At 46.8% G+C, this 25,356-nt stretch overlaps 4 protein-coding genes across 4 annotated transcripts; all 4 read right to left on the reverse strand.

Moving 5' to 3' along the window:
• Positions 1-4,756: 4,756 nt before the first annotated feature.
• VC83_06354 (uncharacterized protein) lies at positions 4,757-5,722 on the reverse strand. The gene is made up of 4 exons (XM_024469955.1): positions 5,459-5,722; positions 5,283-5,401; positions 5,025-5,199; positions 4,757-4,976 (listed from the first exon to the last, which is right to left on the reverse strand). The coding sequence occupies exons 1-4, from the start codon at positions 5,652-5,654 to the stop codon at positions 4,888-4,890; spliced, it is 579 nt and encodes a 192-aa protein (XP_024323574.1). The 5' UTR covers positions 5,655-5,722; the 3' UTR covers positions 4,757-4,887.
• Positions 5,723-6,987: 1,265 nt separating this feature from the next.
• Positions 6,988-8,860, reverse strand: VC83_06355 (uncharacterized protein; the record flags this gene model as incomplete). Its single annotated transcript, XM_024469956.1, has 2 exons — positions 6,988-7,510; positions 7,575-8,860. The coding sequence occupies one exon, from the start codon at positions 8,858-8,860 to the stop codon at positions 7,634-7,636; it is 1,227 nt and encodes a 408-aa protein (XP_024323573.1). The 3' UTR covers positions 6,988-7,510; positions 7,575-7,633.
• A 13,075-nt stretch (positions 8,861-21,935) lies between these two features.
• VC83_06356 (uncharacterized protein) lies at positions 21,936-23,314 on the reverse strand. The gene is made up of 2 exons (XM_024469957.1): positions 22,526-23,314; positions 21,936-22,471 (listed from the first exon to the last, which is right to left on the reverse strand). Exons 1-2 carry the CDS (start codon positions 22,604-22,606, stop codon positions 22,376-22,378), a joined length of 177 nt encoding a protein of 58 aa, XP_024323572.1. The 5' UTR covers positions 22,607-23,314; the 3' UTR covers positions 21,936-22,375.
• On the reverse strand, positions 23,315-25,106 carry PFA4 (Palmitoyltransferase). The gene is made up of 2 exons (XM_024469958.1): positions 24,680-25,106; positions 23,315-24,612 (listed from the first exon to the last, which is right to left on the reverse strand). Exons 1-2 carry the CDS (start codon positions 25,045-25,047, stop codon positions 23,628-23,630), a joined length of 1,353 nt encoding a protein of 450 aa, XP_024323571.1. The 5' UTR covers positions 25,048-25,106; the 3' UTR covers positions 23,315-23,627.
• Positions 25,107-25,356: the final 250 nt, after the last annotated feature.

The following is a 25,356-nucleotide window of genomic DNA, read 5'->3' on the forward strand; positions in this document are numbered from 1 at the left end:
AGTCATCACTAGAGGCAGTGCAGCCAGAATTGCAGCTTCTTCCTCGAGATCCAGTTTTGATCCGGACACCCCTTTCTTAGCTACTTGTAGAATAGGAAAATACAAAGCTATTGTCCATGCATTGATCGATACTGGTGCCACAGGTGGAAACTTCATTAATGCTGCTGATGCAGAAAGAATATGTGAAATCGAAGGGATAGCCCCAGTCGAACTTGTGAAGCCAAAACAAGTTGAAGGATTCAATGGAGAGGCTGCCCCTGCTATCACACATGCTATATATCCTCGACTACAAGTGGGAGAGCATGTGGAAAGCCTATGTCCATTATTCATTACTTCGCTGGGAAAACATTCCATCATTCTCGGGAAAGCTTGGATGAAGCAACATGGAGTTGTTCTCGATATGATCAATGATCAAGTCCTCTTCACTGGAGATTATTGCAACCATTCTATACCAGATCGAGCCCTCGAAACAGAGCCTATATCTAAAAGCGAAAGACAAAGGCCAAAGAAGAAAGCCAAAGAAATGCCTCCTCCGGAACCTGCTCCGAAAGTGGAAAAACCAAAACCTTGCACCATAGCAATGATTGGTGCAGCACCATTTCGAATGCTCATGAAGCAAAGAGGAGCTCAAGTCTTTGCTATATTAATGAAGGACATAATCGAGCACAAGAACAAGACCAAAACTGAAGAAATTGACTCTCGACTGATCCTTCCGAAGGAATTTCATGAATTTTTGGATGTTTTTTCAAAAATGGCAGCAGACAAGCTACCTCCCCATCGACCTTCAGACCATCATATTGAACTCGAAGGTGACGCAAAGCTGGGATATGCACCACTCTGGAATATGTCAAAGGAAGAACTTGATTTGGTCGAAGAATATGTCTTCGAGCACTTGTCAAAAGGGTTCATTGAAGCAAGCAAAGCCCCATACTCTTCACCCATTATGTTTGTGAGAAAGCCAGGTGGTGGTCTTCGATTCTGTGTTGACTACAGGAAGCTAAATGCCATAACGAAAAAGGATCGATATCCCATACCACTCATTGATGAAACGCTGGCCCAAGTCATAGGAGCAAAATATCTCACCAAACTGGACATTCGACATGCCTTCAATCGAATTCGAATGCAGACAGAAGAAGATGAAGACCTCACTACATTCAGAACTCGATTTGGATTCTACAAATACAAGGTCATGCCCTTCGGACTCACAAATGGTCCAGCAACATTCCAGAGGTACATGAATGAAACCCTCATGGATTACCTCAACCAATTCGTCACCGCATACATGGATGACATTCTTATCTACAGTGCTACTCGAGCGGAGCATACAGAGCACATAAGGAAAGTCCTACAGAAGCTTCGAGAAGCTGGACTGCAAGCAGATATCTCAAAATGTGAGTTTTTCGTCCAAGAAACCAAATTCCTAGGACTCATCGTGGGAGTCAATGGCATTCGCATGGACCCTGCAAAGGTTTCTACTATATTGGAATGGCGAACTCCAAAATCGCTCAGGGATATACAAGCTTTCATTGGATTCTGCAATTTCTATCGAAGGTTCATCCGAAATTACTCCAGCATCATGAGGCCATTGGTGAACCTTACCAGAAAGGATCAGATATTCGAATGGACTCATGCATGCCAAACTGCATTTGAGCTGTTGAAACAAACAGTCACAGAAGCTCCTGTCTTGAGGCATTTCGATAGAAACAAGACAGCCTATGTCGAAGCAGATTCCTCAGACTTCATCTCATCACAAAAAGATGATCAAGGGGTTCTACATCCAGTGGCATACTTCTCGAAAAAGCTAGCACCTGCAGAATGCAATTACGAGATATATGACAAGGAATTGCTTGCAATCATCAGATGTTTCGAAGCATGGAGACCAGAACTTGAAGGGACAGATTTTCCAGTCCAAGTCTTGTCTGATCACAAAAGCTTGGAATACTTCATGTCCACCAAAAAGCTGACAAGAAGACAAGCTCGATGGGCTGAATTCCTCTCTCGATACAACTTCCAGATCATCTATAGGCCTGGGAAGCAAAATGGAAAAGCAGATGCTTTGACTCGAAGGCCTGGTGACAGACCAGAAGGCAATGATGAGGATGATCGACAAAAGCAACAGCTTCAGGTGTTGCTACCACCTTCGAGGCTACATCCAGACATTCAGAAACTCAAAGAACAAGGCCAAACAGCTCAGCTAGCTCCAGTGGAAACTCATATCAGAGAAATGACAATTCTTGAGAAAATCCAAAAGTCTCAACTGGAAGACAAATTCTGCAAGGCTACACTACAGAAGCTTGAGAATGGTGATCGAACAAGCAAAGAGGTTGCATTGGCTTATTGCGAACTCAAAAACGGCATGCTAGAATATCAAAATCGAGTTTGGGTGCCAGAAACCATTCAGGTGGACTTGTTGAGAGAAGTTCATGAACAACCTTCTATGGGACATCCAGGAGCTCGAAAGATGCTGCGAGTCATGAAACAGCACTATTACTGGCCAAACATGGACAAAACAATAATTCGATATATCAAAAACTGCCATAGTTGTCGAAGATCGAAACCATCTCGAGATTCCTACAATGGACTTCTACAACCAATCTCTATTGACAGTCGACCATGGATGGATATATCAATGGATTTCGTGACAGGATTACCACTCTGTGAAGGGAACAATGCTATCTTGGTTGTTGCATGCAGGTTGACGAAAGAAAGACATTTCATTCCGTGTTTCGCTGGGCAAGAAGGGACTACTGCAGAAGCTACAGCACAGCTCTTACTTCGACATGTATGGAAGCACCATGGTCTACCAAACTCGATAATATCAGACAGAGGTCCTCAGTTCATTGCAGAAGTCTGGAGTTTGCTCTGCAAAATTTGGAAAATTTCGGCCAAACTTTCAACTGCCTTCCACCAAGAAACAGATGGACAGACTGAGCGATTCAATGCAGAGCTCGAACGCTACTTGCAAGCTCATGTGAACTATCTTCAAGACAATTGGGTTTTATACTTGTGCATGGCGGAGTTTGCTGCCAACAGTTTGCCATCAGATGCAACCAAGACAAGTGCGTTTTTTGCGAACAAGGGCTATGAACCAAGAATGAGCTTCGATACAGAGCAGCAAGCATATCACGAAGCCAAACAAGAGCACAAGAACATAGCTCAGACCATGGCAAAGGTTTGGGAGTTTCTGCAGGATGAAATCACGCTCTCGCAAGCAAAAATGGAACATTTCGCGAACAAGAAAAGGAAACCTGCACCACGCTATCAAGTGGGAGACAGAGTATGGCTTTCAACTCGAAATATAAAGACACAGAGGCCATCAAAGAAGCTAGACCACAAGCAAGTGGGACCTTCTGAAATTCTAGAGCGAATTGGGCAAGTTGCATATCGGCTCAAACTTCCAAACAGCATGAAGATTCATCCAGTATTTCATGCCAATCTATTAAGACTTGACTCGAATGATGCAATCGAAGGGCAGCAACAGGAACCAGAGCCTCCAGTCATTGTCAATGGCGAAGAGGAGTGGGAAGTGGACGAAATCCTCGACTCAAAAGTTATTCGAAAGAAGCTTTTCTACAAGGCAGCTTGGAAGAACTATCCACCGGATGAGACATGGTATACTGCAGAGAGCTTTGAAAATTCTCCAGAAGTTACCCAAGCATATCACAGAAAATACCCTCAGAAACCAAAATGAGAGCTGGAGACAATTGTTTTTTTTTTTAAAATGGGATTTCTTGATCAGGAGATCAACTCTGGAGTAGGGGGGGGGTAATGTTACGATATCAAGTGCGCCTTGCAGCTCGAGTGGGGGTTCAGGGGTGTGGGGAGCTTTCCGGGGTTGGAGCGAAGTTTTCAGTTGTGGAGTGAATTCTCAGAACTGGTCTTGCTAAAGAGAATTCACTCCACAACAACATAGCTGTATATAGATTGAGCCACTGCTCGAGTGCTCCTCTTCTCTTTCCTTTCTTCTCTAGATTGAGTTTAATTCATAATACCCAACTGGCGCCCTATGCCTTGGTGAACCGTGACACCGTGGTCCTGCGTGGTCCATCACGTGATACTTAACCCCTTAGTCTCCTCTGGACCAATGACTATGATTTCTCACATGCAGTTCCATAGCCAATCCCTTCCTTAGCACTAGTGGTGGGGTTAGCTGTAACACTAATAACCAGGAGCTTTGTATAGCAAATGAGCTACTAAGCAAACGCCAGAGGGCTAAAAATAGCTGCCTACAGCTGGAGGTTCACTTTCAGCACCTGAAGCTAATGCGATACGGCTAGAAAAGGGTATAGTTGATGCTAGGAGAGAAAATACACGTAGGGAGGGTAGTTCTACAGAGTGGGCTTAGCTACGTACTCGGCGTTGTGGCAACTGCAGCCTAACTGGTCATAATTCGCGGACTTGTCAGGTAGTTTGGGAGACGTCTGAAGATGGAGATTCTGAGTAGTTTTAATTGATTTAAGGCGTTGTAGTTGAATTGATTTATATAATATATAGGTGGTCGGTGGAAAGTGGCCGACTCGCTTGGGTGGCCGACTCGTTATACATGTACGTTATAGCTATCAATCATGTTTTCATTTTTATACTCGAGCCCGAAAAACAGTACTCTCCTCGAAGATCTCTGAGTAGTACTCTGAGTAGTACTTGGACAACACTGTTCTCATCTTCAAAATATTAGAATAAATACAAATTCATCAAGTAATAATATTTATTTGTTATGAATTTCCAATTTTCCGGTAACCGAGAACAGTCTCTTCTAGCCCGAAAACCATTTGATACTCACAGTGAAGCCATAATCCCATTTCAACCAGGATCCGTCACCGGACACTGCCCAAGGACTTTCATAAACCAACCACACCCACCAAAGACTCATTACTATTGAGAAAGTATTTACTTCGGCAATTGCAAAGTTCCGAGAATTTCCAGTGGGCCTGTAATGGCATCGCGAGCATCAGACATGCCATATGCAACACCGTAAACTATCCTATCAGTTCTCGTAGACCCATTCTTGAAGTGTGAAAACTCACATATGTTTAGCAGCGCGACAAACGCAATCAATCCAAAGGCAACATTCTCCTCCCCGATTTTTTCAGGATCCAGAAAGAAATACACGTAATTTCCCGTCATAATGTGGCCAAGAAAGGCCCAGACGTAGTATGTTACTGCGATGGCCGAGAACCAGAGGATGTGAACAAAGAACGGCTGTTGGAAGAGTCAGTTATGGTAAGTAAATCTAATATTGCCAGGGCACACATAGACAAATCTAGGTATATGGAAGAACATACTCCTGGAGGCTTTATGCTGGATAAGAAGAAAAGCTCAATAAGAGCAACGACAAGCGATATGCAGTACAGGTTGAGGACGCAAAATGATTGGAGGTCACCGTTATTGAAGAGGTCTCCCACTGCAGAATGTATCAGTAGCCGCCCCCCGTTTTATCAGTATCACGATGTCGACATACCATCAACTACATCATGAGGAACCACGATGGTCCAGTAGACTAGAGTAACGACATTCGGTAGGGATACTGCCCCTGTATAAATAATACTAAACAGTTGGCGCCACCTGTCTGTTAATGGATATCGGAACGCAATCTTCAGGCTGTCCATGAAACCATCATCCTGTGTGCCGGACTGACACGGAGACATGATATGCATGAACGCCCAGGTCTATGGAGGGATTAGCTCTCCGTAACAAACCATTATTAATTGGAGCAATTCAAAACAATGCCGCAACACCATCATGCTCACTCTCAAGGATTGCAACGCCATACGCCTCCAGAAGATCACATACTACGCTTGAAGATTCATGGAGAACTTACAAACGTTATCCAAGAATACACCACCTGCCAGAAAAAGCTGATCGTCTCAAACTTGAACAACACCATTGACAGTGCCGCCTCGGTCCTTGCCTGCCACGCCATGACCATAATAAAAGTGACCGTCATATATAGTGAGATAAAGCCACGGATAGCCAGTGCCAGCCGTCGTCCAATGCCAGACCATGGGGAGTGGAAGGCGCGCAAAAATATCGAGTGCAATTCGCCAGGATGTGACGGGTGAAGGTGTGGACCTGGGTGGCTTGTCATTGGTCGCTAGCTGGATTCCGGAGCGTCGATATCGGATGAGTTGGTTCGTAGAGGGTTGACTCGTGAGGAGATGAATTTTCGAAGCGTAGGTTAGAGCAGAGTTGGCTCGTTGTAAGTTGGCTCGTTGTAAGTTCGTCGCGAGGTAGCTATCCCAATGAGAGCTTTTCTGGCGAGGCCTAGAGGAAGCAGTGCTTGGTTTGACTGGAGGGTCAATGATGGGCGTGCTGCGCGTGGACGGAGTATCTTGCAAAATATGAGAAAAGGCGAAATCTTTCCGAGTTGGAGTCGCTCATTTGCCCCTAGTGGGATGGTTTATAGGTATCGATAGATAAGCGGCAGTATTAGCTGATGAAACATTGTTGAAGATGAACAGGAAATTGGGGCTATTGCAACCATATCATCGTAACTTGTGGTTGCTCTGGTAGCTTTAGGAAGGAACGACTGGGATATATAACCAGCCGTTCGTTCCTTCCTGGATACGCCTCAACAAATTCACGGAGATTAAAATTCGGGATCGTATACCCGGAGCTGTATTAGATCTCGGCGCCTAAGATACCTGGAATGAACCGCTTTGTTTTCGCATGCCATGCTTCCCATTCCTGTCCAAAGGTTTTCTGGAGCATTTCTTCTTCTTTCTTAACTCTTATCCTCGTTCTATACTCACTGATCATAGCCGTGACGAGGAACAAAGCCCCAATTCGCCCACCAAGCTTGTCTTACTATCCACCCAGGATCGCCCGTCTGTCGATTCAAGCATTCCGAGCGACCTTGCCTTTTGCAGGGTTAACGCCACGGATTTGGGATGGGTAACTTCAATTGCGACTAGGTACAGCGTGGGGTGGTTTAACCATCTCGGCATTTACATTTGGATCAGGACGAACGGATGTCGGTTCTCTTTCGACCGTCACATCATCAAGTTATGTCGTGGATTTTTATATCCGATGCCGTTCACGAGTCTAGAAGGGGAGGTGGTGTATAGCTGGAATTGAATCCTGCGATCCCGTTTCATACTTTTCGGCCAGAAAGTGGCAGTAAACCAGGTGACGAGACACCAATCAACCACCACCACCACAGGTCAAACCAAAATAATGATGGTAAATTGAACAGATCTCCCCATCGAAAACGCCCGTCTATGCCCACCTCTGTTCCTCAAACCAGCCGTACATCTTCTACCTCTTACCCATCTACGCCCCCTAATCCCCCTCTTTTTCTTCTCCCAACAAAAAAACCGCGTTGTCACTTTTGAAATATACACATAATTCATTTCCAACCCCGCTCCGCTAAAACGCATCATCCCCCGAACGGCACAGACAGACCGTCTTAAGACCCAAGCGTACTCTGGCTCAAATTCGACTTCCCCGGGCCCTGCGCCTTCTTCAGCGCCCGCAACTCATCCTCCAACTTCCTCCTCTCCGCCTGCTCGGCCTAATCACACCAGTTAGCCTCAACCCCCCTACCAAAATAACACAGTAAAAAAAGAACAACTCACCCTCAAAGCCTTCGCATTCTCCGCCCTCGTATCCCTCATCATCTTCTTAAACTCATTCTTCAACACCGCCGTACTCGTATTCCCCGCCCCCACACCCGCCGCCCCCCCCCATCCGGTCCCGGACTCTTCACCCCCATCCAGCGCACCCTCTCATCGCTCAGTTTCGCCTCTAGGGCCTCCCTCTCGTCACGGAGACGGTCGATTTCCTTCTCCAGCAACTCGCGCTCGCGCTCCCCCTCGATGGAGGCTTTGGTGAGGACCTCGTACTCCTCGATCGTCTCGCCCAGCTCGCGTCGCAGCGCGTCGAGCTCCTTCTGTATAGCTGGGTTGGAAGCGACTTCCGCGGCGCGTTGGGCGCGAGAGCCGTACGCGCCGTCGAGTTCGGCGCGGGCGATGGTGACTTCGGTTTGCAGGCGGGCGATTTCCATATTCTTCGTGTCGAGCTCATCCTCGTCGACCGCGCGGGCAGATTGAACGTTCCGCGCCTCCTCAAGATCAGCGGTCAAACTAACAACTTGCGCCTCCGCCTTACGCGCTTTCTCGAGATCGGCGGTGAGATCGCCGATATGCGCTTCTGCTGTGGATTTCGCCAGTTGCAGGGCGGAGATGTGCTCGGAGGAGCTGGTGAGTTGAGATTGCAGGTCGGCGAGGTCGATGGCGTTGGATGATTTGAGGTCTTCGAGCTCGTTTTGGCGGTCCTCGAGCTTGTTTTGGAGGTTGTCGAGCTCGTTTTGGAGGTTGTCGATGTTTGAGTGGAGGGCGATGGTGGCTTCGCCTTGGGAGCGGGAGGATTGGTCTAGGGCGTCTGCGAGCTTGGATTCGAGGCTTTGGGCTTGCGCTTCGACTTGGGAGAGGGTGGCTTGGGTGGATTTCAGTTGTGTCTCCATCTCGGCCATCTCGCGGTCTTTGGTCTCGTCGGACTTATTGTTCAGCTCGCGCTGCTGCTTGATTTGGCGCTGTAGCACCTCTTTCTGATCATTCAGCATTGCGGACTGGCTGTGCAGCGACTGAACCTTCGACGAGAAGGCCAGCAGTGAAAAGTCCTGCACAGGCACATCATCGTCTCCGTCTTGAGCGCTAGGATGCATCATCTCCCAAAGCTCCCTCAGCTTCGCCTCCGCATCAGCACCCATCCCACCCGGCGCCTCCACCGCTCTATCACCCTCAGCATGATCCAACCGATCAAACGACCGATACAAACTCCTCTCATCAAAAATATCCTCCCCCGGCGCCACACTCCCCCTCGCATCCTCGTACGTATACATACTATGCGGACTCCCCGGCATCCCCTCCTGCGACGCCCCCCCCCCTTCTTCTTCGAGGGCTTATGCGTCATCTGCAGGATTCCCGCCGTATGCTGCAACAGCGCTGTCTGCGGTTCAATCAGCCTCTTCTCCAGCCCCCATAGCTCCTGTGCCAGCTCCTCGCACCGCTGCTCGCTCGCCGCGCGCTCAGCTTCCGCTTCCCGACTCTGGTCGGTGTGGCTGTTTCGCTTGAGGCCGAGGCTGCCGCGGCTCCGTCGCTTGCCGTCGCCGCCGTCAGAGTAGAGTTTTCCCACGTTGATGGCTGCGTCGCGGTATTTTGACTGCACGGCGAGGTTCTGCCGCGTCGACTCGATGCGCTGCGTCAGGCGGATGCATTGCTTGCGCAGGCTGTCCACCTCCTCTGGCGCGAGGATCGCGTAGCCGGTCGCATCCTCGAGCGCCGTGGAGACGAGGAGGTGCATTTGTATCGGGTCGTTGGCGTCGAGGAGCGGGGAGCTGTTGGTCCGGTTCGAGTTTCTGGGATTGAATTTCGGGGGGGCGCCCTCGAAGTTGTTGAGGATGTCGCCATGGTAGCCGTCGAGCAGCATTTTGCCGTTCAGGCTTGAGCGGGGGGCTTGGAATACTTGGGAAGCGGGATAGCTTTGGACGGACGAGCCGTTGCTTGCGAGGCGGTTGTGTAGGGGTTGGGCTTGTCGCGATTGACTGTAGCGCATGTTCCCGTCCTGGTTGCTAGGTGCTGGCATGTTCGCTAGTCTGGCTGCTTTGTCGCAAGCTGTTTGTTTTAGTGCACTTTATAATATCCCTCCTCTTCCCAGTTCTACCCAACTGCTTCTTTCACACAATCGCTACCAATGCATAATTATCCCAATCAAACGCTCGCTGTCAATGTTTCTTCGTCGTCGCAACACACCTAGCGTCCAGAGATGCGTCCCAGGGATGCGTCGTCGCTTCGTAGAAATTCGTAGTACTCGTCGAGACGTATCGGAAGGCGTATCGCAACAGTCGCTGAAGCTCCACCGCTGATTCTAACACTCAAAACAAAGCCGCTCATCAATGCAATACACACACACAACCTCTTGCGCGATCAAAAGTCAAGAAAAAGCTGTTCGTTCATCGCGTTGTCGTCGTTGTCGTCGTTGACGTCGTTGTCGTCGGCGTCAATCGAAATCTACAGGTGCTGCTACGTGGCGGCCGCAAGGGTCTGTCTATCCCATTCGCATTTTCAGGGTTCGACAGGCACCACGGCGCTAGGGTTATGGGTGGCATAGGGGTAAAGGCCAAGTCTCAATTGACAACGAACGCATAATATATCACGTGATTAGAGTTAGGAAAGTGAGTTTTATATGAAGCAAGAAACCTCTACCACGGCTATCCGAACATATGATAAGCTCCGATAGAGCTAAAGACATATATGTGCCGACTTACGGTCCGTAAGTTACGGAGTACGCGTTTAGTTGAGCCTTCGTAGGTTGTTGCTGTCGCTGTGCTGCTACTGTCAATCCCCTCCTCCATCTAACGAGTGAATGCCCGCAGTCTCCATAATCCTGCCTATCCATTTGACTCCTAGGATGTCGCAGAGGCTGTGTCCTGACTCGCCCGCACCTGAATTGCAGAAACCACCTCCTTGAGCCTGTCGTAGCATTAATAACTCGCTCAACCCCTCGATGCCGTCCCGGCCCCAGCCTCACGGGGACAAATAAAGAGCATCCAAGTCGGGCTGGGTGTTAATTTGCTCTAGGGCTAGGGATGTTTAGCTAGTGCTAGGCATTACTAGTTGATCCCTAGGCAAATCATATTATTAAGGGGCGATGGGTCTTCGCCATCAAATGGGTATTTGGAATCGTAGAGCGATTCAAAGCCTACTAGGTAGCTAATGGCTTCGAGCAATTAAAAGGGGTCAACTATGATCAAGCCTTCGCCTTAGTAGCTAAAAGCACAGCGATTATGATTGGGATATTGAGCAAATGGATGCAGTCATAGCGTTCCTAAACAGTCACCTTGAAGAAACTGTTTGGATCCAAATGCCAGTTGGATATGAGAATGGCTCCTGTGCCTGCCGCCTCAAAAAGGGACTCTACAGTTTAAAACAGGCCGCGAGACTATGGGCTAGAAATGTTAGGAAGCTGCTCTTAGAGCTTGGATATTACCCATTGCTAGAAGATGACTGTATATATCAGCATCTAAAAAAGAGCGTATTCGTTGCTACCTACGTTGACGATTTTCTCATAATGGGACCTAATAGCAATGTAATTCAAGAGCTAAAGGATTTAGGCCCATGCCACCTTCTCAGGCATCGAAATATCAATGGATCGAGAGAATCGGTTAATCCATTTGAGCTAGAAGAGCTATATCTAAAAGATCCTTAGAGTCTTCGGCATAGAAGACGCTACTAAAAAGGATACCCCTATAGAAACCAACGCCTCTAAATCGCTCCCTACAAACACTAGGCAGGCCTTAGAAGTGGACATAAAGCTATTCTAGTCGATGATCGGATCGATCATGTATGCTATGATCCAAACCCGACCCGATGTTGCATTCGCAGTCTCTGTTACGGCTACGGTAATGTGACGTCATGGTTACAGGACCAGGGCCTAGTAACGTGATGTGTGAGTCACAGGGGGCAAGCGGGGTAGGCTGCTATGTGACGGGGCTAATGGATAGTTGCAGAAACTAGTGGATATTGGATAGTTGAGCTATCCATGAACTATCCTGAATATCTAGCTATCCGCCAACTATCCAGATTACCCATGAGGCATGACGCCACTATATAAGTAGATAGTATTTCATAGGAGCTTCGTGCTCAACTCAATATAGTATTCTTTACAATACTGTAACGTGTTACCTTTGTGTCTAATCCCCTGCCTCCTCTGTCAAGTCAACCTTACGCAAGAAACCTCTGTGTCTTCTATCGTTTAGAAGTCAGCGTTACAGTCTCATTCCTAAGCTGCCACTTTACGAATCCTACTAAGGCACATATAAAAGCTACATACCAAATCCTGTGATACCTAGCTTACATAGTTGGGCTTGGCATTACATATCACAGATCCAAAAAGGGGTTCTACGGTTGCTCCGATTCAGATTAGGCAGGGGACATTGATACTAGATCGTCTACATCTAGGTTTATTCTACTTCTATAGAGGAGTTATCACTTCGAAATCCAGATGGCAAAAAACAGTGGCACTGTCAAGCACCAAAGCTGAATACTATGGCCTCTCTGTTACAGCTCACCCCACCCTTATGTCATACTGACATTTGTTGCACTCAGTTTGCTATCAAACTCAAGAGCAAACTTAGAAATCTCCTCCTCAAACCTACAAGTCAACATACATATCTTGGCTTATCACACCAACAACAGAAGCAATACTACTCAACGATTGCTGCAAACTCTTCTACTACATCTGTTTATGCTACATACATCACGGCATATCATTTGGACACTCATTGAACAAGTTATTAAGAAAATCTCCTCCTTAAGGGGGTGGGCCAATACTACCACATGGCATATCTCTACCAACTAGAGGCCTAGGAACATGAACGATAGCTCCAAAAGCTTCTACAACCCTCTATGATTCATTACACGCCATCACTCCTTAGTTACCCACAAGATTGGTTAAGTTATGACATAATTTATCTATAGGTACTCTGACCTTGGACCTCCTTTTCACTTCCTATAGGCTAGGAACCCAAGAGATGGTTCTATGGGATTCTCTTACGTTCACTACATGATTAGCAAGCTAGTTGTGGGTCGCACTTGATTTCTAATACATTTACCAAGCCTGGTTAGTCATGGAAAGTCATGGAAAATGAGAGAACTACACTCCTTTGGCATAAATAGGATTGCCCTTTCCTTAAGAAAGGGCAAGCAGGCAATACAGTAAATCGACTATCACATACTTCCACGTCTTTTACAAGCTTCCAATCATTCATCTTGTTACTCCTTGTTTCTGAAAAGTCAGTGAGGTGTTAACCTCTGACTTACCCCTGAGTTCCCAGACTCAACATTTGTTGCAACTTGTCTGAACCACTTCACTACATCACACACCTGATTGCTGCGTTGTGGAATAGTCTAAGCTACAACCCTTTGGCTCTGTTTCCTAAGACTGTGTGTTGTCTTAGTAAAACCATCCCTTCCTTGGGTGGCTAGATTCTCACATCTGGTGCACCCACCATTACACGATTGTCTCAAGTACCCGAAACCCATCCGACTCGGTTCCGACTCGGTTAGCCCACCCAAATAATCACACGTGACCCTGCAGCTACCCAGAGTCTACTCCCTAGAATGAGAGACGAGAAGGCATCCTTACAACTATAAGGGAGCTTGATTTTCAAACAGAGCATATTAAGAAGCGTGTCATATGACATTAGAATAGCTCTACTACCTTAATTAATGATGCTATTAGCAGCCTTGTTAAGGGGGCGCAAGTTATGATGCATTCTGCTATTCTACTAAAGGCGGAAGTAGTGTGCGTCATGGGGGACCTACCCCATCAGTCCCCCGACCCCGGACCGGATCACGGTCCGGTCTGAAGCTCATAACCCACAGTTCCCCATCGGTCTCCCAAGAAACTGGTCACGGGACTAGGGTTGGTTAACAATCACGTGTAGATAATACATATAATGACTTATTTTCCATGTGCAATTTGTAGTAGATGGCAATTACTATAATTATTGCTATAGATCTATATTACGCCATGACTCCTGAATTTCCCGACCAGACCGAGACTTATTACGGACTTGGCTCAACTCAATTGATTCAACTACTTCCCCCTGAGGCAACTGTCATTCTATGGCCTTGCAAGTGAAGGTAGGGTGTAATCACACCTGTCTTGGCCTGGGGGTAGCCCCTCTAAATCTTTTAGCTCCGGGTCAATTAAGTCAAATGTTGATGTATTAGCCTGACTTTGGTAACTAACTTGGCGGCGTTGCCCTCGGTGCTGGGGCTGTAATCGCTGTACCCTTGGTAACGTATAAAGGCCTCGTCGTGATTGAATAAAATCAAACCGGTCTTGGTTCCGCTTTGTCCTATCACAGGTATTTGGCTGCCTTGGGCTTTGGTCTGGAATATACTGTAGCGTCATCTTCTCTTGGATATTATCAATTAGAGCATTATACTCAAACAATATTTCCTCATCATTCATATAAGTCAAATCAATATATCTGCAACAGAGTAGTGTTCGAATAGCTGTTCCCATTCAATTTTCTGGCGGTAGAAGACAAGCATAATTCCCGCATTGTATCAGGGGTCATTTGGTTGTGCTTATAATTACAGACAGCGCAGTGCTAAAGACTCGCTCAACAAGAGCTTCTGAAGCAGGAATACAAAGTATATCCCGGGCCATAGCACCAAGTCCTGGGAATAGTAGTTCGTTTTCTTTCCACCATTTTAATGGTGGTTGATGGGAGGGTGCTAATAAAAGTTAGTAGTGATTACTATAATTATTACTATATTGAGGATCATCGAGAGAAAATACATCACTATAGGTATGTGCATGTATTGGTGAACTTAAAGATTGGTTATGTTATAAGACATGAAATTTAAAAGTATCAAGATTATATTATTTTAAAGAAAATAAAACAACTGCTTGAATAATTCTCAAGGTATAACGTGCATGTATAACGAAAGTGCCAAACAAGCGAAAGTGCCAAAATCATGCGGTGACCAACCCCCCCAACTAAATGTTAAATTCCTCCACAACAAAACATGCGCCATAAAAATGATGAAAGCAAATTAGTGCTAGCTATCCAAGCTATGCAAAGCGACCCAAATTTGCGCCTTCGAGTTGCAGCTAGGATCTATTCCGTAGACCACTGCAAGCTACGTCACCGTTTACAAGGCGTACCTTCACGACGCGATATCCAAGCCAACTTACGGAAATTAAGTAACCTAGAGGAATCAGTTCTTGTTCAGTATATACTTGACTTAGCTGCTAAAGGGTTCCCTTCCCTCCTCAGTTGTCTATTGTTGAAGATATGGCAAATCGACTACTTGCAACATGCGACGCGCCACACGTCGGGTCACGTTGGGCTTCAAACTTTGTTAAGTGCCATGTAGAGCTCCGGTGTAATGTTGGGTGCACCAGATATGAGAATCTAGCCACCCAAGGAAGGGATGAATTTACTAAGACAACACACTGTCTTAGAAAACAGAGCCAAAGGGTCGTAGCTTAGACTATTCCACAACGCAGCAATCAGGTGTGTGATGTAGTGAAGTGGTTCAGACAAGTTGCAACAAATGTTGAGTCTGGGAACTCAGGGGTAAGTCAGAGGTTAACACCTCACTGACTTTTCAGAAACAAGGAGTAACAAGATGAATGCTTGGAAGCTTGTAAAAGACGTGGAAGTATGTGATAGTCGATTTACTGTATTGTCTGCTTGCCCTTTCTTAAGGAAAGGGCAATCCTATTTATGCTAAAGGAATGTAGTTCTCTCATTTTCCAAGACTTTCCATGACTTACCAGGCTTGGTAAATGTATTAGAAATCAAGTGCGACCCACAACTAGCTTGCTAATCATGTAGCAAATGTAAGAGAATCCCATAGAACCATCTCTTAGGTTCGTAGCCTATAGGAAGTAAAAGGAGGTCCAAGGTCAGAGTACCCCTATAGACAAATTATGTCATAGACAAATTATGTCACAGACAAATTATGTCATAACTTAACCAATCTTGTGGGTAACTAAAGAGCGATGACATTTAATGAATCATAGAGGTTCTTAGGAGCTTTTAGAGCTATCGTTCATGCTCCTAGGCCTCTAGTTGGTAGAGATATGTCATGTGGTAGTATTAGTGATGTCATGTAATGAATCATAGAGGGTTGTAGAGATATGCTATGTGGTAATATCAGCCCAGTAACTAAGGAGCGATGACGTGTAATGAATCATAGATGGTTGTAGCAATCGTTGAGTAGTATTGCTCTTGTTGTTGGTGTGATAAGCCAAAATATGTATAGTGACTTGTAGGTTTGAGGAGGAGATTTCCAAGTTTGCTCTTGAGTTTGATAGCAAACTGAGTGCAACGAATGTCAGTATGACATCCGGATACGCTTCCAGCGAAAATACGACTGCCAGAGGGCTAAGTGCGAAGATCCAGAAGTCATTCGTGGCTGGTTTGAGCTTGTATGGAGCACAATTCTAAAGTATGGCATCAACAATGCAGATATCTACAACTTTGATGAGACTGGGTTTATGATGGGCGTCATCTCAAGCGCAACGGTAGTAACGAGCTCAGATGGGCAAAGGCAAAAAAGGTGCAGCCTGGCAATCGGGAATGGGTTACAGTAATCCAAGGCGTTAGTTCTCAAGGTTGGGCAGTGCCGCCATTTGTCATTGTGGCAGGTAAAAACCACCTTGCATCTTGGTATGAGAATAGCAGATTTCCAGCAGATTGGGTAATCGCTGTTACTGCAAATGGCTGGACTACAAACGAGAGAGGTATGGATTGGATTCAGCATTTTGAGAAGCACACAAAGTCCCGGAGTGTTGGTGGTTATCGCTTGTTAGTCCTTGATGGTCATGAGAGCCACCACTCAGACAAGTTTGAGGAGTACTGCAAAGAACACAACATTATTACGCTTTGTATGCCTGCTCACTCTTCCCATATACTCCAACCACTTGATGTTGGCTGTTTTGGCCCATTAAAGAGAGCTTACGGTCGGCAAATTGAAGATATGATGCGGGCTCATATTATTCACATTACTAAGGATGACTTCTTTCCTGCCTTCCACGCTGCATTTAACATTGCAATGACAGAAAGCAATATTCAGGGAGGGTTTCGAGGTGCTGGGCTTCTTCCATTTAGCCCTGAGAGTGTAATATCTACACTTGACCTTAGGTTTAAGACGCCAACACCTCCAACCTGTCATGGTGGGTGCACCAGATGTGAGAATCTAGCCACCCAAGGAAGGGATGAATTTACTAAGACAACACACTGTCTTAGGAAACAGAGCCAAAGGGTTGTAGCTTAGACTATTCCACAACGCAGCAATCAGGTGTGTGATGTAGTGAAGTGGTTCAGACAAGTTGCAACAAATGTTGAGTCTGGGAACTCAGGGGTAAGTCAGAGGTTAACACCTCACTGACTTTTCAGAAACAAGGAGTAACAAGGTGAATGCTTGGAAGCTTGGAAAAGATGTGGAAGTATGTGATAGTCGATTTACTGTATTGCCTGCTTGCCCTTTCTTAAGGAAAAGGCAATCCTATTTATGCTAAAGGAGTGTAGTTCTCTCATTTTCCATGACTTTCCATGACTAACCAGGCTTGGTAAATGTATTAGAAATCAAGTGTGACCCACAACTAGCTTGCTAATCATGTAGCAAATGTAAGAGAATCCCATAGAACCATCTCTTGGGTTCCTAGCCTATAGGAAGTGAAAAGGAGGTCCAAGGTCAGAGTACCTATAGATAAATTATGTCATAACTTAACCAATCTTGTGGGTAACTAAGGAGCGATGACGTATAATGAATCATAGAGGGTTGTAGAAGCTTCTAGAGCTATCGTTCATGTTCCTAGGCCTCTAGTTGGTAGAGATATGCCATGTGGTAGTATTGGCCCACCCCCTTAAGGAGGAGATTTTCTTAATAACTTGTTCAATGAGTGTCCAAATGATATGCCGTGATGTATGTAGCATAAACAGATGTAGTAGAAGAGTTTGCAGCAATCGTTGAGTAGTATTGCTTCTGTTGTTGGTGTGATAAGCCAAGATATGTATGTTGACTTGTAGGTTTGAGGAGGAGATTTCTAAGTTTGCTCTTGAGTTTGATAGCAAACTGAGTGCAACGAATGTCAGTATGACATCAGAGTACCTATAGACAAATTATGTCATAACTTAACCAATCTTGTGGGTAACTAAGGAGCGATGACGTGTAATGAATCATAGAGGGTTGTAGAAGCTTCTAGAGCTATCGTTCATGTTCCTAGGCCTCTAGTTGGTAGAGATATGCCATGTGGTAGTATTGGCCCACCCCCTTAAGGAGGAGAGTTTCTTAATAACTTGCTCAATGAGTGTCCAAATGATATGCCATGATGTATGTAGCATAAACAGATGTAGTAGAAGAGTTTGCAGCAATCGTTGAGTAGTATTGCTTCTGTTGTTGGTGTGATAAGCCAAGATATGTATGGTGACTTGTAGGTTTGAGGAGGAGATTTCTAAGTTTGCTCTTGAGTTTGATAGCAAACTGAGTGCAACGAATGTCAGTATGACAGAATACTATGGTCGTAGATCAGTTTTGCAGCCAGGTAATCGCGAGTGGGTAACTGTGATTGAAACAGTAGGCGCTGAAGGATACGCCCTTCCACCTATGATCATCTTCAAAGGCAAACTATATAAGGAAAGCTGGTTCCAATCAGATATACCACAAGACTGGTGGTTTGAACTTAGTGCTAATGGCTGGACTACGGATGAAATTGGTCTAAGATGGCTAGAAAAACTATTCATCCCATATGCGCGTGCGCATGGAAGATATCGACTTTTGGTCCTAGATGGACATGGCAGCCATCTTACGCCACGCTTTGATCAGCTATGCACTGAAAACAACATCATTCCTATATGTATGCCTGCGCATTCATCGCATCTTCTTCAGCCCCTAGATGTAGGGTGCTTTGCAGGGTTGAAACGTGCATATGGAAGGCTAGTGGATCAGAAGATGCGAATGGGGATCAACCATATTGACAAGCTAGAATTCCTAGCTGCATATCCAACTGCTCGCACTGATGCATTTCAAACGAATACTATCCAGAATAGCTTTAAAGCAGCTGGATTAGTACCATTAAATGCAGAAGCTGTGCTCTCAAAGCTTAATATATCACTGCGAACGCCAACCCCAGTGCCTAGTCGACCATCTAGCAGATCTAGTGTATATCAACCACACACACCAGCTATGATTGCACAGCTCGCAAAGCACCAAAGATCAGCTAAATCCCTGCTGAAATATCGGTCAGAAAGCCCACCTACCCCTACAAAGCAGGTAATTGAGCAGATGTATAAAGCATGCAATGGAGCGATGAGAGCTATTCTTCTTTTAGAGAGGGAAAACAAGGATCTACGTGAGGCGAATCACAAACAGAAGAAGAAGAAGAGCCTATCTAATAAGCAATTTGCTCATGAAGGGGGATTATTAGTTCAAGAAGCGCAGGGCTTGCGCTTTGGTCTAGGAGGTGCATCTACATCTGAAGGTGCAGCAGCAGCACTACCACTATTACCAGCACCAGCATTAGGTACACGACGTATATATACATGCAGTATATGTAGGATGCCTGGACATAGAGCTAATTACTGCCCCGAGAGAGATAATTAGGATTGAATGGCGTTTTGTTGAATTAAATGGCTCTAAGTGTAGAAATTGGATTGGGGGTGGCCCACTTGGGGGTGTGGCCCACTCAGGGGTGAATTACGTTAATATTTGAATATTTAAATAAATTAACTTATGGGTAAAAGAATCATATACCATGTAAACTAGTAAAAAAGAATCGCTTACCCCTGTGATACTATTTTTTGATTTTCTACTGTGCTAAACCGTAATAGGAAGGCCCCCCCCCCCCTATTCGGCCCACTTTCACCGATCCCCCTTCCTCCACCAATTCGACTATCACCATACCGGCTCCGAAGGCTCGAAAGCCATCTTATCACCTTGCTGACTCACCAGCCGCCGCCCTCATTGTGGCAAGCCCTGACTGAGAAGTCAGGCGGGTCCGTATGTCTGCTCTCGGAGAGCTCTCCGTGCCAGAAGATGGCACGTAGTTTGACGATTTAGATGCTCTCGTCCGGGCCCTTGATGACTGGGCTATCAAAATGAAGTTCTCTTTTCGGACGGCTGAAAGGGACTCGACAAGAGGGCGCTGGATATGTGCTGAGTTAGAGAGCTCTGGCTGCCACTGGCAGTGCAGAGCCTTCCTTAATAATGACGAAGCTTGGCAGCTCATCATTACTGAGAGAGAACACTCTTGTATTGGCCGAGGAGTCCGCTCCTTTGGGTCCTCCTCGAAAAAGGAGTGGTTGGACCTAGTAGTAGCCTGTCATATTAATATAACAAAGGTTACTCGGCCAAAGGAAATTGTTGACCTCCTCCGCATACGTTTTGCAGAGGAGATCAGCTACAAGATTGCGCAGCTTTGTATGCTGCGCCTTCTTGATGGTGATATAGGTCGGCAGCGGCATAGCTTTCAGCTATTGCCGGCCTATAAGTTCCTCCTAGAGAGTAGGTCTCCAGGAGTGCAAGTTGATCTCGTCCGAGATCGTCATAGTATGCACCCCTTTTCCTTTTTTTACTTCTTTATTCCTCTATACTAACTATCTACAGACTGCTTTCAGCGGATTTTTGTGTGCCCTGTGCAATCGCGGGGCACTTTCTCCTTGTGCCGGCGCCTTGTTGCTGTTGACGGGACCTTTTTGAAGGCCCGTTTCATACTTACTTTGTTACTCGCCGTTGGCATTGATGCCAATGGCGAGAACGTTCTCCTGGCTTGGGCGGTGGTGGAGTCCGAGAATCAGGACTCCTGGGAGTGGTTCTTCCAGCATCTCCGGTGGTCTATACCAGAGATCTCGCTGGAAGAAAGCACCCTTATCTCAGATCGAGACAAGGGTCTCCAAGAGGCAGAAAGAACTCTCGGGAGGATGGTGATGGTGGCTTGGTGTTGCCACCATCTTAAAGAGAACTTCACTGAGAAGTTTGGGAGGAGACTGGCTCCTCTGTTCTGGAAAGCAGCTCGAGCACCTACTCGAGTTGCTTTCGAAGCTGTTTTAGACAGCCTTAGAACAGAGAAGCCAGAGGCTGCGGCCTATCTCTTGGCTTCTGAGCCAGAGAAATGGGCTGAGTCAATGTTTCGTGGGCGTCGATATGCTCACGATACATCAAATATTGTAGAGAGTCTGAATAAGACTCTCCTTTCCGATCGAGAGCTCCCGATCGTTGAGCTCCTCGATGCCATTTGGCATCGAGTTATGGCAGCGCGTGGAGAGCACCTTGCTGCAGCTAACAAACTGTTAGCTGCAAGCCATAATACTACACCTTTCGTTGATGGTGTAGTATCAGAAGGAAGAGGATGGGCACAAGGCAACATATGCCAAGTGTCCTCTCCTTCTGAAGCACGAGTGATTCAGCCCAATGGGCGAATCTTCCTCATTGATCTTGCAGCAAGAACATGCTCTTGCCGCAAGTATCAAGCAAATGGCATACCCTGTGGGCATGCCATGGCCTTAATCTTCGCCCGTGGGGACCAAATAAGTCCTTACTTACCTGACACTTTTTCGGCTGCCCAATGGGCAGCCCAATTCAAGGCTCCAATGCCTCCTGTCGACGTTTCGGAGCTAGAGGTCATTGAAAATGACCCCTGCGAGCCTCCTATCACTCGGGTGCCTCGCGGGAGGCCTAAAAAAGAGAGGTTTCGGAAGGAGGCAGCTCGCCGGAGGGTCCGGCGAGCTGGTGAAATAGGAATAGAGGTTCATGGGCTTGAACCTCTTCCACCTACTCCGTCCTCGCGCTGTAGAACCTGTGGAGAGACAGGTCACAACGCCAGGACATGCTGCCGTCCTCACAATTGAGGATGGCGGCATGGTTTCTATGATTATGGGCTAGGGCGAGCAGGGGTGGAGGCACTATGTGGGGAGGGCGCATGGTATATAGTTCTTTTTTGCAATTACATGGTATATGATTCTTTTTTACTAGTTTACATGGTATATGATTCTTTTACCCTTAACTTATTCAAGAATACGTTAAATAATTTTGCTAACCCTGCTGCTAAAGGGTCCTAGGAATTGATGTTTACATTGAGGCTAATTAAAGTTATTTCTTCAGATTAATTTATAATGGCTAGTTGATTAATATGACAATTATATTAATAGTGAATGATTTTTCAACAGATAAAAAAAAATCTTATAGATAAAATTTTCAGTGACCAAACTGTAATATAACAAATACACCTGTTGTAAACACGCAACCCTGCGATAAGACCTGCAAGTTTGTTGATACCCCGCAAGAAACCGAATCGACATATTCCATTCAATGGTAACCAATCCAAACATATATAAATACAAGTTTCCATCCGGACTAGCTGCGCGCCCAAGTCTATACCATTTGCAGCCTCATAGCGCGGTTGAATACGAATGCACGACATCAACGCTACGAACCGAGTAACCAATCCCAATATCACACTTAAAGCTGCACAGGAACGAATGCGGTTGAAGCCACTCGGGGCTATTGATATGCTCGTATTGTGTGATTTGTATATCTACCTCATGGGGTGCCAACTGAAGCCACAACTGGGCATATAGAGCACTCTCCCATATTCCGCCGCCGCCATTCTAAATTCCCATATTCCGTATTATCCGTGACTCCGTTATGCGTCCATTGCCCCCCCCCTTTTCCATGTTGCCTTGCCCCTCTCCGTGTAAAATATCCGGTAAAAACTCCGCTGACTGAATACACGCTGTTGATTTCGTAACGCCTCCCTCCCGAGTCAATAATATGACGCCGTTATAATGCTGATTTTGTGATGTATATTTCTTTCCGTATTTTATTTGTTTTTCATTCTCTTAACGTGGCGATGTTCAGCCGCCGGAGACGTTCACGTCACCGACGCAGGAGCCGTAGGAGCAGCACGCGTTTTTAGGCATATGGCCGAGGAGGATGCCGTCGAGGGTTTTCTGGGTCGATTCTTAGTAAGAAGAATCACTGTATTGTAGTGGAAGTAGACATACCTCTGTACAGATGACCGGGCGTGCTGCCACCATTGATACCAGGCCGACAAGGGCGAGTGTGATGCGGCTGGAGAATTGCATTTTGAGAATGTCGAGTTAGTGTCTGTCCACAAATTTTGCAGAAAATGTGTTTTGTTCTTTGAAGTCCTCGAGTCAGATCCGAACCACCCAAACGATGGTGTCTTGAGAAAAAAACTTTGTCAAATCCTCTTAATTATTTTTTCCCTCTGGAGCAGCGAATGTTTTTAACCAAAGGCACCACTTGATAAGACAATATCATCACACAAGCCAGCACACCCAAAGCCTTTATCTTATACCGTATCCCAGCAACCCCGCCTTGACGTTATCTTCTTCCGCCGCGCCCACAGTTCACTCGTCATAGCGGGGTCCCAGCACGAGGAAGTCCGTTACCATGGCAGCAATCGGCGATAGCCACCCAAATCGCATCTCTTGGCAGATATGAGGCTGGGTTTTCGCTCTTGGCGACGACTGATTGGTGCTGAATTTAGAAACACTTGTGGGGAGATTGGTCGGTGCGGAGCTAAGGTAGTGCCGATTCCGCGCGCCGCCCACTTACGTCGCTGTGGAGGTGTTTCGGGGCTGTGAGAGATGTGATGTTCGCGGTGGCTGGGAGGCTCTGATCACGTCTGCTATGCTGTATAGTGCTGGGGATTGGCTTGGAGGATTGTTTAGTCTGGGCAGGAGGGGACTATGACATGTCGAGGTCTACGATCTTTCCTTATCTTTACGATGGGAGGTGGTTTTGAGGGTTTACTAGCAAGACATGGTGCCTCGTTTGGTGGCTGAAAACAGCAATCGCCTAGGCAAAACGCGTCTGAGAAAACACTATAAATAGTTTTGCTCCACTTTGCAGCCAAACCGGGATCGCGATGTGCCATGCTTAGGATGGGACTTTCCTTGTTAACTTCTTCAGCCCTACTCCCGCCACCCAAATGTTTGAAGAGAGACATTGCGCAAAAATGGTATTCACAGTTACTATGCTTACAATAATGGCGCTCAATCACTCATGGCTGCAAATAATGAGCTAGTTACTCAGAAGTAGAGACAAAGAGACAGATTCCATGATATTACATTGCTATTATTAAGACTCAGCTACACGAGTACCACGCCGTCTCCTCAGCAGCTCGCCAAGAGGAATATCGTCGTCCTCTTCCCAATCAACCAATTCGGCTTCCTCATCCACTCCGTAGTCTCCCAGTCTATCTCCGTCAGAATTGAACCATCCGTCACTTCCACCCGCATCTTCGTCCTGTCCTTCATATTCGCTACTGTCCCTCTCACTATCGAGTTCAAGCCAGTCATAGCTCCCCGGCGCCCCAACCTGTCTGTTCCGCCCATACAGACCCCTCCCAACCAGTCCCCTCTTCTCATAATCCAGCTGCTGCCGCCTCCTAAACTCCTGCACCTCATCCCCTCCATCCCCGTGCAAGAACACCTCCTTCCTATCCCCCTCTCCCCTCGTCCACGGCTCCTGCGCCATACGATCCGGATCTGGCGGCGGCCATGTCACATCCGGGTCCTCGAACCCGTTAACCGGGAACTCCCACCCGGTCTCATTACCCGGGTCGCCCGCAAACGGCAGCAGCCAGGTCAGGGCGTTCGGGGTCCCCATTCCTTGGACCAGGTTCTGCCAGATGCCGATGTCATAGGGGAACTCCTGCTTCCTGATGCGGATCCTGCGCCCGCCGGGGCCGTGCACGAAGCCGCCGTGGTAGCGCGCTTTGTTGGCTAGGGACTCGTGTCGCTCGATCACCCAGGATTCGATCATGGTGGTGTTCATGGCGAGGGAGTTGCCGGCGCTGACGAGGAGGATGAGGAGGATGAAGAGGGCGAGGGAGTTTGTGGCAAAGAGGATGACTAGGTGAGCTAGGGCGTAGGGAGAGGGCCCAAGATAGGATGGCAGGTTGCGGTTTTGGTAGACGATATAGCCACGGTTGAAGAGGTGGTACTCGAGGACCCCCATAGATACTACCGCATAGAATACAAAACGAATGAAGTGAGGGAACGTGGTGTGCGAGACGCAATTGGATATCCATGGGCAGTGATGGTCCATTTTTGGAATACAGCTGTGTGACGGATTAGTGCATAGTTTATCTTTGACGGTAGCCTCATCGCGACAGGCCAGGTACTTACCGATTGCACTGACGGCAGTGATGGGCTCTAGGAGGCTTCAGAGCATCGCATTTCTTGCACCACTTGCCGGCATGTTGGACATTCGCCAGTGCATCCGCGTCCTTCGCCGTCTCTGCCCCATCTTGCGCGCCACCCTCTGCTAAACTCTTTGGCAGCCTCCCAGGATCAACACGGCAAGCTCTTTCATATGTATACCATATGCAAAAGACGAGAGTGTTGAACCATGCTGCTTCTGTTGGCGTCAGCGGCCCCGGCTCGAGGTGGTAGAAGAGGTATTGCGAGCTGAGTGACAGAAACGCGATGAGGCAGCATACAAATGGCACCGCAAGCTTCTTGAGGGTCGGCACGGTAATACTTAATAGCGCCATATGATCATTATCGAAAAAGGCTGTTGGTGTTGCCTTTCTGCTTTCCCTGGTAATCTCGGTGTTCTCGAACCTCGTCGGCCTTTCAGCCTTGCCACCTTCAGGAACCCTCGGAGCTAGATTGCTTAGCTAATGATCGACCCTGTCTTTAAATAGAACACAGCATTCAGTTCTCAGAGACTCATGAATCTTTACCATATGTTTTACTATCTGATATCTCCAACGTTATTTGCAATTCAAAAACCTCAAAAATTATTCCACTCCTATCGTTCTTCGACCCCATCAGTCCGCGAGCCAATCCTGACCCCAAAG

This window comes from Pseudogymnoascus destructans (genome assembly GCF_001641265.1).
Source record: "Pseudogymnoascus destructans isolate 20631-21 unplaced genomic scaffold scaffold_12, whole genome shotgun sequence".
Classification (NCBI taxonomy): domain Eukaryota; kingdom Fungi; phylum Ascomycota; class Leotiomycetes; order Thelebolales; family Thelebolaceae; genus Pseudogymnoascus; species Pseudogymnoascus destructans.

Bases quoted from the DNA above. Each gene is read 5' to 3' on its own strand.
- VC83_06354 (XM_024469955.1), bottom strand. From the start codon at position 5,654: ATGCATATCATGTCTCCGTGTCAGTCCGGCACACAGGATGATGGTTTC. The intron at 5,200-5,282 runs GTATGTTCTTCC...CTCTTCCAACAG, and splicing joins CCAGCATAAAGCCTCCAGGA to CCGTTCTTTGTTCACATCCT. The intron at 4,977-5,024 runs GTGAGTTTTCAC...CTGATAGGATAG, and splicing joins TGTCGCGCTGCTAAACATAT to TTTACGGTGTTGCATATGGC.
- VC83_06356 (XM_024469957.1), bottom strand. From the start codon at position 22,606: ATGCAATTCTCCAGCCGCATCACACTCGCCCTTGTCGGCCTGGTATCA. The intron at 22,472-22,525 runs GTATGTCTACTT...GAATCGACCCAG, and splicing joins GCCCGGTCATCTGTACAGAG to AAAACCCTCGACGGCATCCT.
- PFA4 (XM_024469958.1), bottom strand. From the start codon at position 25,047: ATGGCGCTATTAAGTATTACCGTGCCGACCCTCAAGAAGCTTGCGGTG. The intron at 24,613-24,679 runs GTAAGTACCTGG...TCCGTCACACAG, and splicing joins CACTGCCGTCAGTGCAATCG to CTGTATTCCAAAAATGGACC.